The 16,414-nt window shown below is 49.2% G+C and overlaps 2 protein-coding genes across 2 annotated transcripts; both read right to left on the minus strand.

Annotated features, from left to right (window-relative positions):
- Nucleotides 1-517: 517 nt before the first annotated feature.
- Nucleotides 518-2,951, minus strand: SOX17 (SRY-box transcription factor 17). Its single transcript, XM_075920701.2, has 2 exons — nucleotides 2,416-2,951; nucleotides 518-1,835 (listed from the first exon to the last, which is right to left on the minus strand). Exons 1-2 carry the CDS (start codon nucleotides 2,711-2,713, stop codon nucleotides 916-918), a joined length of 1,218 nt encoding a protein of 405 aa, XP_075776816.1. The 5' UTR covers nucleotides 2,714-2,951; the 3' UTR covers nucleotides 518-915.
- An 8,497-nt stretch (nucleotides 2,952-11,448) lies between these two features.
- LOC102463769 (SRY-box transcription factor 17) lies at nucleotides 11,449-15,595 on the minus strand. Its single transcript, XM_075920702.2, has 2 exons — nucleotides 15,044-15,595; nucleotides 11,449-14,130 (listed from the first exon to the last, which is right to left on the minus strand). The coding sequence occupies exons 1-2, from the start codon at nucleotides 15,339-15,341 to the stop codon at nucleotides 13,211-13,213; spliced, it is 1,218 nt and encodes a 405-aa protein (XP_075776817.1). The 5' UTR covers nucleotides 15,342-15,595; the 3' UTR covers nucleotides 11,449-13,210.
- Nucleotides 15,596-16,414: the final 819 nt, after the last annotated feature.

The following is a 16,414-nucleotide window of genomic DNA, read 5'->3' on the forward strand; positions in this document are numbered from 1 at the left end:
CCTCATAAAAGAAGGTTTACCTACACCAGCAAAAGCCCTCTCTTCTGCTGGTTAACTGTTGATTTGCACAAAAGCACATTTGAGGTGTGGACGCTCCACAGGTTTATGAGCAAATTTGTGCAAAAACCTTGCAGTGTAGACATAGTTCAGTCTGAACCTTAAGGCTAAGTCAGAGGGTACCCAAGTACAACAAAAAGAAAATATTTGGCCATAGGATATTTATTTGCTCTTCTAAAATGGTAAAATGTGCTGTTTACAGAAGCCAAAATAGTTCTGTATCCCAAGAATTGGTAAACAAGGTAGAGTAATTGGTCTGGCCCTTTCAGCACTAAGAGGGAACTTGCCAAGTAGCAGCCTTATTTCATTTCAGGGATTTCTTTGCCTACCAGAATGATGGTAGGAATAGCTTACATGCAAAGTGATTACATTTTTTCCTACATGATTTCTCTGCTTAGAGCAGGATTGAAGTTGGCATGATCTAAGAAATAACTCTACCAGTACAGACAACAAATGCATATGCAATCTCAGTGATTTATTTCTAAAGGTACAAAATAAGTCAGCCTTTTAAGGAGGCATTATTTTAAAAAGTTTAGCTAGTAAAAACATTGTGGGCCGGAGAGACCATTTTATCATTACTCTGGCAAAACTGACAGTAAGACATTGATATACAACATATGAACAAGTCGGAGGTCAGCCAGCCATACAAGACCCTCTTATAACAACTATGTTTTAACAAAAACAGACAAGAACATTTCGACCCAAAGTTGGTTGTTGGAAGCTCCAGGGAAGATTCCAATAAATAGCATAAATAGGAGCAAAGCGCACAGCGTCTGTACAAGGCTCCCCGTGTCCAAGGAGCCCGCCCCGGTGCCAGCTCCATCCCAGAGCCAGCGCGCTGGGGCCTGCCGGGCGCTCTCAGGCGTCTGGGTAAGTGCAGTAATACACAGCAGTACTTGCATCTGACACCACGGAGGAGATGGGCCCGTGGGCGTCCGGCGCAGGCAGGCCGGCTTCGTGGCCCTGGAAGTGGAGCCCCAGCTCGGGCTTGCAGGCGAAGTGCAGGTACTGCTCGAACTCGGTGCGATCCACGTCGCCCAGCAGCTCGTCCTGCGACAGGTGCTCCAGGGGCTCCCGGCACTGCTGCGCCTCGGGCGGCGGGGAGGGCTGGCAGGGCTGCGGCTGGAGCTGGGCGGCGCGGGCCGGGCCGGCGGGCGGGCACAGCTGCCCGTAGTAGGCGTGCAGGGGGCCCTGGCAGCCCAGCAGGCTCTGCAGCGAGCTGAGCTGCCCCAGAGGCTCGGCACGGGGCAGGTGCCGGCGGAGCGCAGCGCTGGCCGGGCTCTCGGCCGGGTGCGCCGGGTAGTCGGGCGCGGGCGCGGCGGGGTAGGCGAAGGGCGCCAGCTGCTGACACTCGTCCTGCAGGGGCGGCGTGAAAAAGGCCGCCTCGGTCTCCGCCGCCTCCAGCGGGGAGGGGTCCGGCGTGGGCAGGGCGTAGCCGTCGAAGGCGGCCGCCAGGGGCTGGCAGTCCCGGTAGTGGCCCAGCGCCGGGGGCAGCGCGCTCTGCACGCCGGGGTAGCCCTGCTCCGGGTAGGGCAGGGCCAGGCTCTCCACGCACATCCTGCTGCCGCTGCCCTCGCTGGCCAGCCCGGCGCCCGGCGCCTCCGCCAGCCCGTGCGCCAGGAAGCCGCTTTCCACGCGCTTCAGGCGCTTCACCTGCTTCCGCCGCCGCGGCCGGTACTTGTAGTTGGGATGGTCCTGCATGTGCTGCACCCGCAGCCGCTCCGCCTCCTCCACGAACGGCCGCTTCTCCGCCAGAGACAGCGCCTTCCAGGCCTTCCCTGCGGGGCGAGACACGCGTAACCCGGGGGCCTCCCTGCGCGCGGCAGCCCCCGTCCTCCGCCCATTGCCTCGTGCGCCCCCCGCCCGGTCCCCGCAAAGCCCCAGCGCTCCCCTGTCCAGCGCCCCGCCGCCCCCCGTCCACCCTGGAATTGCCCCCACCCGCCCAGCGCTCTGTCCCCGCATTGCCCCAGGGCACCCATGTCCTGCGCCTGACCGCCCCCATCCCTCCAATTGCCACGCGCCCCCCAGCGCCGCCCCCATCCCAATAACGGGGAAGATTCTCCAGGTCCCATCGCTAATCCAGTCCCTGGGCAGGGGGCTTTGGTAACTAGTCCCGCGCCCTCTGAGCCTCCTGCTCCAGCCGGAGCCGCGCAGCCGCCGCGCCCTCGGCACAGGTACCAGCAGCAGCGCTCGGTGACTTGCCTTTGCGCTGCCGGGGCTCTACTGGAAGGGGGGGGCGCTCCCGCACCCGCTCTGCCCCCTCCCCCCTGTGCTTCCCGCTGCTGGGCCGAGGCACGTGGCAGGAGAAGCCCCTGGCCCGGCTCAGAGCCCGGCCACGGGTCATTAGCGGCCACTCACCCAGCATCTTGCTGAGCTCCGCGTTGTGCAGGTCCGGGTTCTGCTGCGCCAGCCGCTTGCGCTCGTCCTTGGCCCACACCATGAAGGCGTTCATGGGCCGGCGGATGCGGGACTCGCTTTTGGCCCGGCTACTCGCGGCCCCCGCCGGGGCCGCCTCACCCTTCACCTTGGCGTCTGCGAGGGGGCTCAGGGACTCTGCCCACTGGCAGGGGCCCAGGGCCGGCATCATGATGGGGAGCGAGCACCTGGCCTGCGTGTGGTCGTCGCTGCTGGCGTAGCCCGCATCGGGGCTGCTCATCTCCGGGCAGTCGGAGGCACCGGGAGGAGCGGGGCTGAGCCTGACCCGCCTCCGACCCCTCCCCGGCCACCAGCTGGAAGGCAAAAAGGGGCCGTCTGCGCCGGGCAGCCCCCGGCCTCTCGCCTGGCTCCGCGGGGGCAGCAGCAGGGAAAGCTCCCGGGTCCCGTGGTCTGGGCGCGGGGCTGACGCTGAAGCAGGATCTCTGGTGGGGGGCACCCGGCTCACTGTGGCAGCTGTCAGAGCGCGGCCCTATTTACCCGGAGCCGCGGCCAATGGGGGGCGGGGGCGGGCCCTGGGCTGGGACGGGGACAGGGGCTGGCCGCTGCGAGCGGGGAATGGAAGAGCCTCAGCTCCGCCCCTTCCAGCTGCTCTTTACCTGCCCAGGTGACAAGAGAGACAGCGCCGGGCGGGGACGGATTTTTCTGGGATTCAGAGCGAGGGGGATTTCCCCCCAAATATCGTCCATATGAGCAAATTATAAACAGATACTTACCTGCAGTCTTAACTATGGAGGCACTGAAGGTGGCTGTAATAGGATGAATAACGGGAAATATTTTATTTTATTTTATTTTATTTTAATTTTATTTTATTTTGGTCCTGAAGATCATCTCATACATGGACTTTCTTCTGTGTTGTAACTTGACAAATCAACAGCTTCGACTTGGTTGTACTCGTATTAAAAAATAAGCAATACCCTAACTCAATTTATTTTACTTGAAACGTGTCCCCTGGTCATGTTTTATATCGAAATGTGAGTAATTAACATTAGAATTATGCCACTTTCTTTCTTAAATAAGTTATATCGGGTGATCTAACAATTACCTTTCACTTGGCTATACATTACATATTTTCATTATGGGTTTATTCCTGTTGTACTCAGCATCTCCATAACTATTTTTCGGAGAATCTACGCAGAATCATATTGCTTCCTCTTTCTGCGCTTTTCTAGACCATAGTATATGCAGCATATGTAAAACAGACGTTTTAGAAACAATTTACATATAGTGTGGGAAAGGATATCTTAAATATAAAAATCCGATCGGCGTAAACGAACATACATATACTGTTTGATATATTTTTAAATGCGCACTTTAATTATAATAGGACGAACAATCCAAACTGCAGTCTTCCCCACAGTTTAGTATTTGTTGTTTAAATGTGTTATAATTAAATGTATGAATACTATCCAAAAACATCAAGTGACATTAATCATTAGCTTGTCAGAGAGAGTCTTATTTAGATAAGGAAGTCTGGACAGCTATCGGCAAATAAATTGATATTGAATGAGTGAGTGAATTAATGACTCATGCTTTAGGTTAATTAAATCCATCTGGGTATTAAGTGCAACACTTTCCACCTTCACCCCCATTACCCCGCGATCAAATGTGCAACTTTTTGTCGTCTTCTCTCCATCAAATAGCTGGCGAGGTTGCCAGAGGAAATCACTGGATAATGGAAAACATATTCAGTGTTATTATTGGCTGGAGTGTCCAGAACTTTGGCGTTCAGGTGGCACAACTAGATCTGAACAGCGTTTTATTCTCCCCACATCTATAGTCTTTACATTAACATTACTCTAAATGACACAAATCAGGAATTTGCCCCCTTCTTACATGTTGGGGCATCGTACACTTTTATGTACAGAAAACTTCAAAGGCTTGAAGTGCACAAGAAAAATATTGCTATTTTACAGCCCAAGCCATCGTCCCTACATTTTCTATCTCGTGGTTTTGCATTAATTTAACAGGACCGGTATAGTACATGAATATAGAAATGAATAGTACAAGCACTCTGATTATGCCATGATATTGATGCTGATAGTTAATCCCTTTTTATTTTATCCTGCCGCTACATTTTCAAAAGTCAGCATGGGGTAGATTTTTTCAGGGAAAACACAATTGCATTTGAAACGATCTTGGGGAAGCTGGAGGTTTTGACAGTGAGATGCTCAGCATGCAGCATGCTGCGTGGAGCTGGTTATGGGTTTGCCATCTAAAAGCAGATGTAGATTTTCCTACGGAGGAGGGTATGATCCGCTTGACTCTCCGTTTTTCTCCTTTCCTAACAATGGAGTTGACTTTCAGCTGGTATAGAATGAATTATTGCATCCCTAGCAATATAGGTCTGCCTTTATTACAAACTTTCTTCACAAGGACTAGAAACATTGTTGCGTTTTAAATTGTAAATAGAATCTGCTTCCCAGTTGTGCATCGGAGTGCTCTCCTTGATACATTTGCACTGCAGAAACACAGAATACCTAAGAGGCTGACAGTGCAGTCCCCTGGAATTTACATACACTTAGGAAACAGAAACTATGGAGTAAAGTCATAGTTTACAGGCCAGTGCATTAATTAAACACGTTTTGGTGAATACAGGCCAAAACTTGTCATTCCTTCAATGTGCCCTGGGCGCTGCTGTTAACTACTTCCTAGGATTTGATGCTCTCACGGACTCCACATGATGAAATCAGTGCAGATGCAGCTTCTACTCTGGATCACCACAACCACTCTCCCTTTGCATTAGTAATATTGGAGCACAAAATGCCGAGAATAAAGAGGCACAAAGGAACTTACTGGGGGAAGGGTAGATATGCCATATGCTACATCTAAAAATACAAATGCAAATAAAAATGGTTGTTCTATACCAAATTCAGAAGTAGTAAATTATTTTTTAAATTGAATTTTTAAAGAACTATGGGATCTTCAGATGGAAGAGCTCTCTACATGAGCAAGGAATGTATTATTAATTTATTGTAGATACATGACTCTCTGACTCTCTGAACTTCCTTCTTATGAAGAACAAGTATTAGGGAAATCAGGACAATAATTCAATTGTACATACAGCTGAGGATTTTCTGTGCACAGCTGAATATTTTGCTTTGTACACATTTCTTGAACTTTATTCTGACTGCCAGCCTTTGTCTTCTTGAGAACCTATGATGAAAGAGTAGCTTGGACAATATCTATACTAACAGAAAGTCACTAATTTTAAATGGAAATACTGAAAATGGCATGAATAGTTAAGGCACTAGAACAAGATTAAGTGCTCTTGGTTCAGTTCCTGGTTCTGCCACATACACCCTGTATGACCTTGGTAAGTCACTTAGTCCCAAACACTTAGGTGATTTAGCATTAAGCACCCAAGTAGTCTCACTGAGGGGAAGCCCCAACTGCACAGTTCACCATGCTACATACTGGACAAATAGTAGGTTACAGTTCTTGTCCTTTACAGCTTTCAGTCCAAAATGACAAGAGTGAAAATGGGTAGGAAAAAGGAAGTAACATTATTTTCATTTTACAAATGGGAAATGGGGAGGGCGGCTCATTCTTTTCCTCAATCTTGCAGGTATTTTATGGGTACATCTATGCAACAGCATTATTTTTTAATAACTAACATTATTTTGAAATAACAAAAAGTGCCTCTACACTACACACCTTTATTTTGAAATAGTGGCGAGCTGGAGGACTTCTTATTCCAACTCCTGTAACCCTCATTTTATGAGAAGTAAGGGAAGACAAAGGAATAATGTTCTTCCTTCGACATCCTGCTGTGTAGACGTACCCTATTATTCCTGTGGGTAGAGCTAAGCTTGTACTTATTTACAGAATTGGGGCCCCACCCTGCTACTAGCTCCTGTAAAATGTGCAAGAATGTAACTACATTAGTTGATAGTTTTTCCTCCTACCATTTGTCACTGGTATTGATTTAAACTATAAACTCTTCAGAGCAGGGATTATTTCTTGATGTGTATCTGTATGGTGCCTCCTTCTCTGGGGGTCCTGATTCATCACATTTATTATGCTAGAATCTCACAACCAACCAAGAAAGGGGCCCTAATGTGCTAGGCACTGTACAAACACACGGTAGTAGATAATCCCTGCCCCCAAAGAAGAGGTTAGGAGTTGGGAGTAAGACATACAACACACCGTCCCTTCCTACAATTTGTTCCAGCTTCTACCGGCCCTAACCTCCCATGCTACCCATCCCCATCCATTCCTTGCTCCAGTTCTTTCTGCTCTCTGCCCCAGCGCCTTTGATCCCCATCTATTCTCTAACTCTGCCCTTCCCCTCTATCCTACTCCAATCCCGGCTCTTCCTGCACCTGTCATGCCCCACCTCTGTTCTCCATTCCTATCGCTCATCTCTCTGCCTTTCCTCCCTCTGTCCTTCAGTCCTACCCGTTAACTCTTCCCCTGCTTCTCTAAGGCCTGATGTTAATCTCAGCTGCTGCCTCTAGACCAGGGATAGTCAACCATAAATAGCGAGTGGGCTTCATGAGTGGGCTTCCTTCACCTCACTGGCCCACAGCAGCTTGCAGCCCACTGAGGCTCCAGCTGCAATCCCACGGCCCCGCTGTCTGCCTCCGCTCCCCCACATGCCTCTCACGCACCCGGACACCCGAGGCCCTCACTTCCTACTCCTCCCCGTCCCTACTAGCACTTTCAGAGCACACGAATCGCCTGATTCGTGCTCTATTCCCCCCTGGTCTCCCCCTCCCTCCCAGAGCTGGAATGCCAGGAACAGCTGGTTCCCGTTCCAACTCCGGGAGGGGGTGGAGCGGAAAGAAGCGCAAATCAAGCGATTCTCAGCTTCTCCAAAAGAGCTGTGAGGGAGGGAGAGGCACAGGACACGCAAGGTTTTGGTACCCCAATACGCCATAGGTTCTTGGGGAGAAGGTCAACCAGGGGATCCATGGGCTACAGGTGAAGCTCCAGTGGGACATGTGTGGCCCGCTGGCTACAGGTTGCCCAACACTGCTCTAGGCACCAGTGAAATAATTATTTATGTTACAATAGCCCCAAATGCTTTCAAGTGCTGAGCAGATACATAGGAGAGCCTTGTGCCTGCCAGAAAGCGTTTAAAAATATAGACGTTGTTTGTTAAAAAAAATAAGTTGTTTGGGCGAAATGGGAGTAAATTTTAAATCTACCTGGATAAACAAGTGAAAACCCGTGCTCTAGACCCACACAGACCCATTTAAACGTGTTTACATCAAATTAGCTTAATTCGGCAAAATATGTAGGATTGTTGGTTTAAAGGATCAGGGCCTTTAATCTATAGCCTCTATAAAATGGGTGCGGCTCGCTGATTTATAGAGTCCTAAAGTGAAGACAAATCTGATCCAATTATTCTCCATAACATGGCGTTTATATTGAGCCTACATATATAAAATATCAAGTCTGCGTTCAAGGTCTCTTCAACACTAGGAAATGTTAATAAACATGTCCCATCAGTGCTACAACTACACCAATATTAGCAACACTGGGGCACCTAGTGCAGATGAATTTCTATCGCCAACAGACATTTTCAGCACCAGGATGATTTCTGTTGGTGCTATAAATGTTCCATCAGAGCTGTCTGCATCCAGTGTTATTTACAGGGATGCAGCCTACACCTTTGTATCTGTATAACTGAACACTCTTTTTCTGCTATGACTGTTTGAAGTTAATAAAACCCTTTTCCAGGCAATATAAATCAAACTGTAAGAATGTCAGTGAGGCTTGTGAATTTAAAACAGAATAGCTATTTCTAATTAAATCGATGTTTGGATGCTCTTCTGGAACAAGTTGGTCTGTGCATGGAGTTATTCAGGAATAACTTTCACTTTAAATTCACATCCTACTTGAATCCAAATTAACGTATTCATATATACAAGACCGACATTTAAAAATCTATCCGATTCAGGTAGGTTGTGGATTTAAAGTGGAATAGCTATTCCGAATAACTCCGTATGTGGACACACTTATTCTAGTTTACTTTAAAAAGTAATTAAGCTAACTGCGAATCAGACACTCTTACTCTGGAATAAGAGAGACCACACAGGCAGCTATTGCTAAAGCTTATTCTGAAATAACTCCCTATTTAAAACAACAGTTTCTGCTAGAATAAAAGTGTTGACGTAAGCGGCTATCCCATACGACTCTTAGTTTAAATTCACACTTTGTGACCTTAGATTATACACCCAAACACTTTCCTTTAATGAATATAACCTAAATCGATTTTACCGATTTATTGAAATCTTGTGCAGCAACTGGGATTTCATCAGCCTTACGAGAGAAATGAGCTATAAAAATGGTCAAGACATGCTGGCCACTACACATCATTATATGTGCTTTACTGTGTCTGGAAACTATCTTGCAGTGACTGGAAACCTCAGCAAAGTAGTTTTGTACTATAGATGCGTCCTTACTTGGGGTGTGATTTTTAAATAGGAAGCCCAATCTTAAAGAATCTTGGGATTTAAATGGTCTTCATTAGGCTTAGAAGTTGAAAGACAGAGTTCACACTTCATTTAGCTAAATGGATTATTAAAACCTGACCTGTTAACGTTGTTGTTTAGCGGGCGACTGTTATTTGCAAGACTAGGTTAAGCCGATTTCAGTATCCGGCAAGTGAAAATATAAAAACTTCAAATCTCAAGATCCTTCCCCGCAGCCCAGGACTTACTTCTAATCCTCATGGTAAGGCAGTAGAGAAGCTTTCGGTTTTGGTTAGGAGGCAAAGGGAGACGTTAAGGACGACCAGGTGGTTATATAATTCTACCTTTAATATATTCTTTATATAACTTGTTCCTCGGTCAGCAACAGATCTGGTGTCTCATAAGATGGACCCAGAGAACGTGAAATAAGGCATGACTTTTCTGAGTCACTGTTACAAATCTGGCACAAACAGCCTCCGCCTTAGCAAGATAAATGCTTCAGTGGTTAAATGTCGGGATCTCTCAACAAATTGTCCACGAACATTCTTATCAATCACAACTACATTCACTTGGGGGTTTTTCCTAGTCTTTCCATAAATATCCTAGAGAACATTGTGTAACATTGTCAAAAGTGGTTGTGATTTAGCAGCCTAATTTAACGTTGTCTGGAAATCAAAATACCCGCCAAGAGTGCAGGGGAAGTTCATTAACATGCTAGTTTCAGAGTTAATTTTGAACTCCTAAAAATTAGTTCGGGAGCCAGAAACCTGAATCTTACTCATGTAGGGAAGAGGAACTGTATCAACTTAACCACGTATCAAGTCAAACTAAAAAAGCACATCCCAAATGTCAAATGTTAAATACTTTAATCGAACAAGTATCTACATACCAAAAATATTCCTAGACCCGCTGTCAAATATTTTGATTAGTGAATAGAGGTGTTCATAAATACAGTTACTACCCCAGTTATCACTCCTTCTCCCAAGCCACCCGTCTCCAAAATGAATAAATGTATCAAATAACACCTGTAATTATTCCCTGCTCTAGAATTGTTATACAAACTTCTCTCACATTTGTTCATGGACCTAATTCATTTACATGACAAATTTTAAAGTTCACTCATTTTTGAGCTATGTGAAAAGAGGATGGCAATTGTTTGGGAGAAGAGGCAAGGAAAATTCAGCCTATACCAAGAAAAAAAAACTAGAGATGTTGCTCCAATTTCCCAAGAACACAAAGTCGCCTATTTCCAACAGACTTCATTCAGACCCAAGGGAAGAACCAGGATAAATTTCTGCCAGAAAACGCGGGTGAAAGTAATTAATTGGAACTATTTCCCATCCCTAGCTGTGACCTGCATTATTAAAGACATGATAAATTAAAAATACCAGCACGGTACTTTTCCAGTAGGTATCACCAGTTAGGAACATTTTTCTTAAAAGCGATTAAAAAAAATCAGTCATGAATATCTGATTCTCTCATTGAGATTGCCCCATGAGCTAAAATGTGTAGGGTAAAAGGCTCTATTACAGATTCATCTTTATGCTGAAGCTTGGGGGAATCAAGGCATCATAACTTGCACCGAATTCTGCTCCTTGGTTCTCCCAGATCTGCTTGGATTGGGCAGGTTGCAACTGCCATCGAAGTCTGCTAAGCCCAACTGGTGTTTTAACCTTCCCTAGCTACTTGCGAATAACATGTTCAGGTCTTGTATTGGTAGTCTGTCCAAAATGGACTTCCTGCTAATTTTTTTTACCTAACAATTGATATTTGGCTAAAATTGCATGGTCAACACAGTTCATACAATATAGCCACATCATAAATAGGAGTAAATAGCACGGGCCTCTCACACACCTTAATATCAGCAAAGATCTCTAGCATTCTTTTGCGTCCTTTCTAAGGATAAAACATCTATGATTTTGCACATAAGATGGAATGGGAAAAGGTCTGAACCCGCCTTTTCCAAAAGGCAGCATAGGAATTATTTGACATGCTTTTTTTTTTTTTTTTTTAAATGCCTTTTTGGTCAAGTCAGGATCCTATTCACACCGCCATCATCGGGAGATAAAGATCTAATTTTTAGAATAAAACAGCTTGCCACTGGATTGTTAGGAAAAACAAAGGTGAATTAATGCATCTTTTAAGAGTGGTATTTTCCGTGTCCCTCCAATATGCTGATAGGGTCTTAAGAAATTTTGCAGAAACATAGGCAATTAGAACATTTAAATCCAGCTGCACAGGCAAAAAAATACTTAGAAGAGTAAATGATCTAAATTGTGATTAATTTTCAGGTGTAAAAATTGAGACAAGTAATGGCACACAGTAACATTTGAAAATCTGTTCTGAAATAATTTGTTTGAAAGGGTGTCTCCCCCTCCCCCAATATTATGCAAACTCTATGCCCGGTATGATATATTAAAACAGATCAGCAGAATTCTAAACACAAGGGATCTCCTGTCAGCTAACCTGAGTGAGGAGACCCAGAATGGTCTTCAGTACGCCGCACCCATCATAGTCGCACCCATCATAGTCACACGTAACTGTACAGTAAAAAGAGCCACAGGTGAGCCAGCCCCAGTATTTAGGACCTTGGGAGGGAACATTGTACAAGGAAAGTGACGATTGTATTCCACTTAAAAAATTGCTAAGTAAGTTGAATTTCAGACCTACCACCACATAAGTGAATTAGGATCCGATGAAAATGTATGGATCAGTTCTTGAGTATCTTGCTCTCTTTACTCAATGAGAGCCGAAGTATTATTAAATTGAATTTTGGAAAGAACGCTATGTAATTTCACAGCCTAGATAAATCGGGTTAAACCTAGGATAGCTAGACCTTCCCTCTCACCATTTCCAAGGGCTCAAAGTCTGCCACCAATGTTTCGACAGGATAATACTACAGTTCATTTGATTTCAAGGGGAATGAATAGTAATTAAAGCAGAGGCCTGCCCTAAAACCATGTATGAGTTTCTAAATCCAATGTCACCATTTGACCCGCCCCCTATTTCCCCTTAGTTGAAAACTAAACTTTGTAATTCCACATTTATACATATGTATTTTAACAGTAACATTGGAATCACTGCATTAAAAATATTTCTAGCTGAAGTGGCATTGAGGTATATGCAAGGTCAGGAGGAGAAAAGTTTATCGATAAGAACAGTAATGTCTAAACGCCTGTTTTAACTTCTTAATCATGGAATGTTGGGTTGCAAACTAACAACTTCCTGCATATTTGGGAATCAGCTATGGAAAATTTAATTCTAGATGCCCCCGAGTTCCACATACATGTTACAAATTGTAACTAAACTAGTTTGGGATTTCTCCTAAAGGATACATTAACTCCCCTCAATCTTTCCCCACAAACGAATCCTCTTCCACACACACTGAACACAGTTATTCGGTTGCAGACTACATTATGTCTAAACCTTCTGGTGTAGTTTGCATTTGTTGGTCGGCACTTTAATGAACGATCATATCAAAAGTGAATTCAAACGCTTAGGATTCGCCAGATGCTTGGCCATGCATTTCACTATTTTCATGTCAAAATAGTTTGAATTTCAATACAAACATACAAATGGACAGACACTAGTAACTTTCAGTCCAGTCAGCCCTGCGGCTCTAAACCAAATTACTGTAAATTCAGATACTGCATTTTTAAAGAGAAAACATTTTGTGGGGAGATATATTCAACATTCCCTTATGCCATTTACTTGAGTTAAGACACAGAGTCGTTTGACATTACGTCCAATATGCAAGTATGATGGAGATAATCGAATCAAAAGAAAATATTTATCTAATAAGTAGTTAGTTCCTAAAAGGAACAATTCAGTAACCATAATTTACATTAAAATAGTAATGGTAGGTGTAAGGGGATATAAAAATGAAAAGTTTTAGTATTTTCCCTTTATTTGTAAAAGTGCAAAATTAGTCTGTACAAAACCCAAATTCCATGTGTATAAAATTGAACAGTTATAACATTAAAAGACGTGGTGAACTCTTCCAGGAGCTGATTAAGTTAAAGTCCAACTGTGCAGCTATCTGAAATGTCAACAATTTTTAATATTCAGCACAGGGTGACACTAGAGAATTGCATCACTGTGATTGGGGGATCGGAGGAGGGGCAGTCTTTCAAACCTTGAGCGGGTCTCTGTTCCCTGCCAGTTCTCAAGATTCCAATAAATAGCATAAATAGGAGCAAAGCGCACAGCGTCTGTACAAGGCTCCCCGTGTCCAAGGAGCCCGCCCCGGTGCCAGCTCCATCCCAGAGCCAGCGCGCTGGGGCCTGCCGGGCGCGCTCTCAGGCGTCTGGGTAAGTGCAGTAATACACAGCAGTACTTGCATCTGACACCACGGAGGAGATGGGCCCGTGGGCGTCCGGCGCAGGCAGGCCGGCTTCGTGGCCCTGGAAGTGGAGCCCCAGCTCGGGCTTGCAGGCGAAGTGCAGGTACTGCTCGAACTCGGTGCGATCCACGTCGCCCAGCAGCTCGTCCTGCGACAGGTGCTCCAGGGGCTCCCGGCACTGCTGCGCCTCGGGCGGCGGGGAGGGCTGGCAGGGCTGCGGCTGGAGCTGGGCGGCGCGGGCCGGGCCGGCGGGCGGGCACAGCTGCCCGTAGTAGGCGTGCAGGGGGCCCTGGCAGCCCAGCAGGCTCTGCAGCGAGCTGAGCTGCCCCAGAGGCTCGGCGCGGGGCAGGTGCCGGCGGAGCGCAGCGCTGGCCGGGCTCTCGGCCGGGTGCGCCGGGTAGTCGGGCGCGGGCGCGGCGGGGTAGGCGAAGGGCGCCAGCTGCTGACACTCGTCCTGCAGGGGCGGCGTGAAAAAGGCCGCCTCGGTCTCCGCCGCCTCCAGCGGGGAGGGGTCCGGCGTGGGCAGGGCGTAGCCGTCGAAGGCGGCCGCCAGGGGCTGGCAGTCCCGGTAGTGGCCCAGCGCCGGGGGCAGCGCGCTCTGCACGCCGGGGTAGCCCTGCTCCGGGTAGGGCAGGGCCAGGCTCTCCACGCACATCCTGCTGCCGCTGCCCTCGCTGGCCAGCCCGGCGCCCGGCGCCTCCGCCAGCCCGTGCGCCAGGAAGCCGCTTTCCACGCGCTTCAGGCGCTTCACCTGCTTCCGCCGCCGCGGCCGGTACTTGTAGTTGGGATGGTCCTGCATGTGCTGCACCCGCAGCCGCTCCGCCTCCTCCACGAACGGCCGCTTCTCCGCCAGAGACAGCGCCTTCCAGGCCTTCCCTGCGGGGCGAGACACGCGTAACCCGGGGGCCTCCCTGCGCGCGGCAGCCCCCGTCCTCCGCCCATTATCTCGGTACCCTCCATCCAGCGCCTGACCGCCCCCATCCCTCTAATTGCCACGTGCCCCCCAGAGCCGCCCCCATCCCAATATCAGGGAAGATTCTCCAGGTCCCCTCGCTAACCCAGTCCCTGGGCAGGGGGCTTTGCCCGGTCCCCGCAAAGCCCCAGCGCCCCCCGTCCACCCTGGAATTGCCCCCACCCGCCCAGCACCCTGTCCCCGCATTGCCCCAGGGCACCCATGCCCAGCGACCGGCAGCTCTCGTCCTCCCTTTTCCTATGAGGCCACCCAACCACCAGTCTCCGTACGCCCCCCGCCCAGCCCCATCCTCCCTGGCCCATCCTCCCGCCCTCATTGTTCCATACACCCCCCGCCCAGCGCCCGGTTCCCGCATTGCCCCAGGGCGCCCATGCCCAGCGCCCCGCCGCTCCCGTCCTTCCCCCCCCCCCCCCCCCGCCCATTATCTCGGTACCCTCCATCCAGTGCCTGACCGCCCGCATCCCTCCAATTGCCACGCGCCCCCCAGCGCCGCCCCCATCCCAATAACGGGGAAGATTCTCCAGGTCCCATCGCTAACCCAGTCCCTGGGCAGGTGGCTTTGGTAACTAGTCCCGCGCCCTCTGAGCCTCCTGCTCCAGCCGGAGCCGCGCAGCCGCCGCGCCCTCGGCACAGGTACCAGCAGCAGCGCTCGGTGACTTGCCTTTGCGCTGCCGGGGCTCTACTGGAAGGGGGGGCGCTCCCACACCCGCTCTGCCCCCTCCCCCCTGTGCTTCCCGCTGCTGGGCCGAGGCACGTGGCAGGAGAAGCCCCCGGCCCGGCTCAGAGCCCGGCCACGGGTCATTAGCGGCCACTCACCCAGCATCTTGCTGAGCTCCGCGTTGTGCAGGTCCGGGTTCTGCTGCGCCAGCCGCTTGCGCTCGTCCTTGGCCCACACCATGAAGGCGTTCATGGGCCGGCGGATGCGGGACTCGCTTTTGGCCCGGCTACTCGCGGCCCCCGCCGGGGCCGCCTCACCCTTCACCTTGGCGTCTGCGAGGGGGCTCAGGGACTCTGCCCACTGGCAGGGGCCCAGGGCCGGCATCATGATGGGGAGCGAGCACCTGGCCTGCGTGTGGTCGTCGCTGCTGGCGTAGCCCGCATCGGGGCTGCTCATCTCCGGGCAGCCGGAGGCACCGGGAGGAGCCGGGCTGAGCCTGACCCGCCTCCGACCCCTCCCCGGCCACCAGCTGGAAGGCAAAAAGGGGCCGTCTGCGCCGAGCAGCCCCCGGCCTCTCGCCTGGCTCCGCGGGGGCAGCAGCAGGGAAAGCTCCCGGGTCCCGTGGTCTGGGCGCGGGGCTGACGCTGAAGCAGGATCTCTGGTGGGGGGCACCCGGCTCACTGTGGCAGCTGTCAGAGCGCGGCCCTATTTACCCGGAGCCGCGGCCAATGGGGGGCGGGGGCGGGCTCTGGGCTGGGACGGGGACAGGGGCTGGCCACTGCGAGCGGGGAATGGAAGAGCCCCAGCTCCGCCCCTTCCAGCTGCTCTTTACCTGCCCAGGTGACAAGAGAGACAGCGCCGGGCGGGGACGGATTTTTCTAGGCTTTAGATCAGAATGCGAGGGAAATAGCTCTTAGGGGACGTGCTGTATTGTATGACAACCCCCCCCCCCCCTTTGAACAGATGTAAACCACTTCCACTGAGGTCTTGAACTAGCGCAAAACACGAGAGGTACCTATTGGTTAGGGACTATACAACATTGAATTCTTAGCAGTTCCTGCCCCGAATCTTGCAATATAGTCAAGATAGAGAAATACTGGGAAAGTGGTATAATAAAAGAGCAGACACGATCTATAAAATGGTACAAACCTCACATTAGCTCCACTATTTAAAAAAAAAATAGGTCGGGTTTGGCTGGTAGGTGATTAGCCAAACTTCTTACCTCCTCTCCCTAAATTTCATAACTAGCATAGACATACCCAGCTTCGTAGCCAAAAGAGGAAACATCTTTCACATGAACACCTCAGTAGTTGGAGTCCAATAAATGGCTCTTTAAATTAAAGGTTGTATCCTCACATCATTTTTCCTTTTTGTAATGTGTAGATTTTCAGTTTATGTGTTTCTAATAATATACAGCCTGAACGTGATAAAATATAGCTCTGCACTTGTGTTGACCTTTTATAACAATGTTTTCACCTTACAGATGTTTGGATATTCGGAAGTATGGTGAACATACCATACGCATAACT

This window comes from Pelodiscus sinensis, chromosome 2 (assembly GCF_052426305.1).
Source record: "Pelodiscus sinensis isolate ZL-2025 chromosome 2, ASM5242630v1, whole genome shotgun sequence".
Classification (NCBI taxonomy): domain Eukaryota; kingdom Metazoa; phylum Chordata; order Testudines; family Trionychidae; genus Pelodiscus; species Pelodiscus sinensis.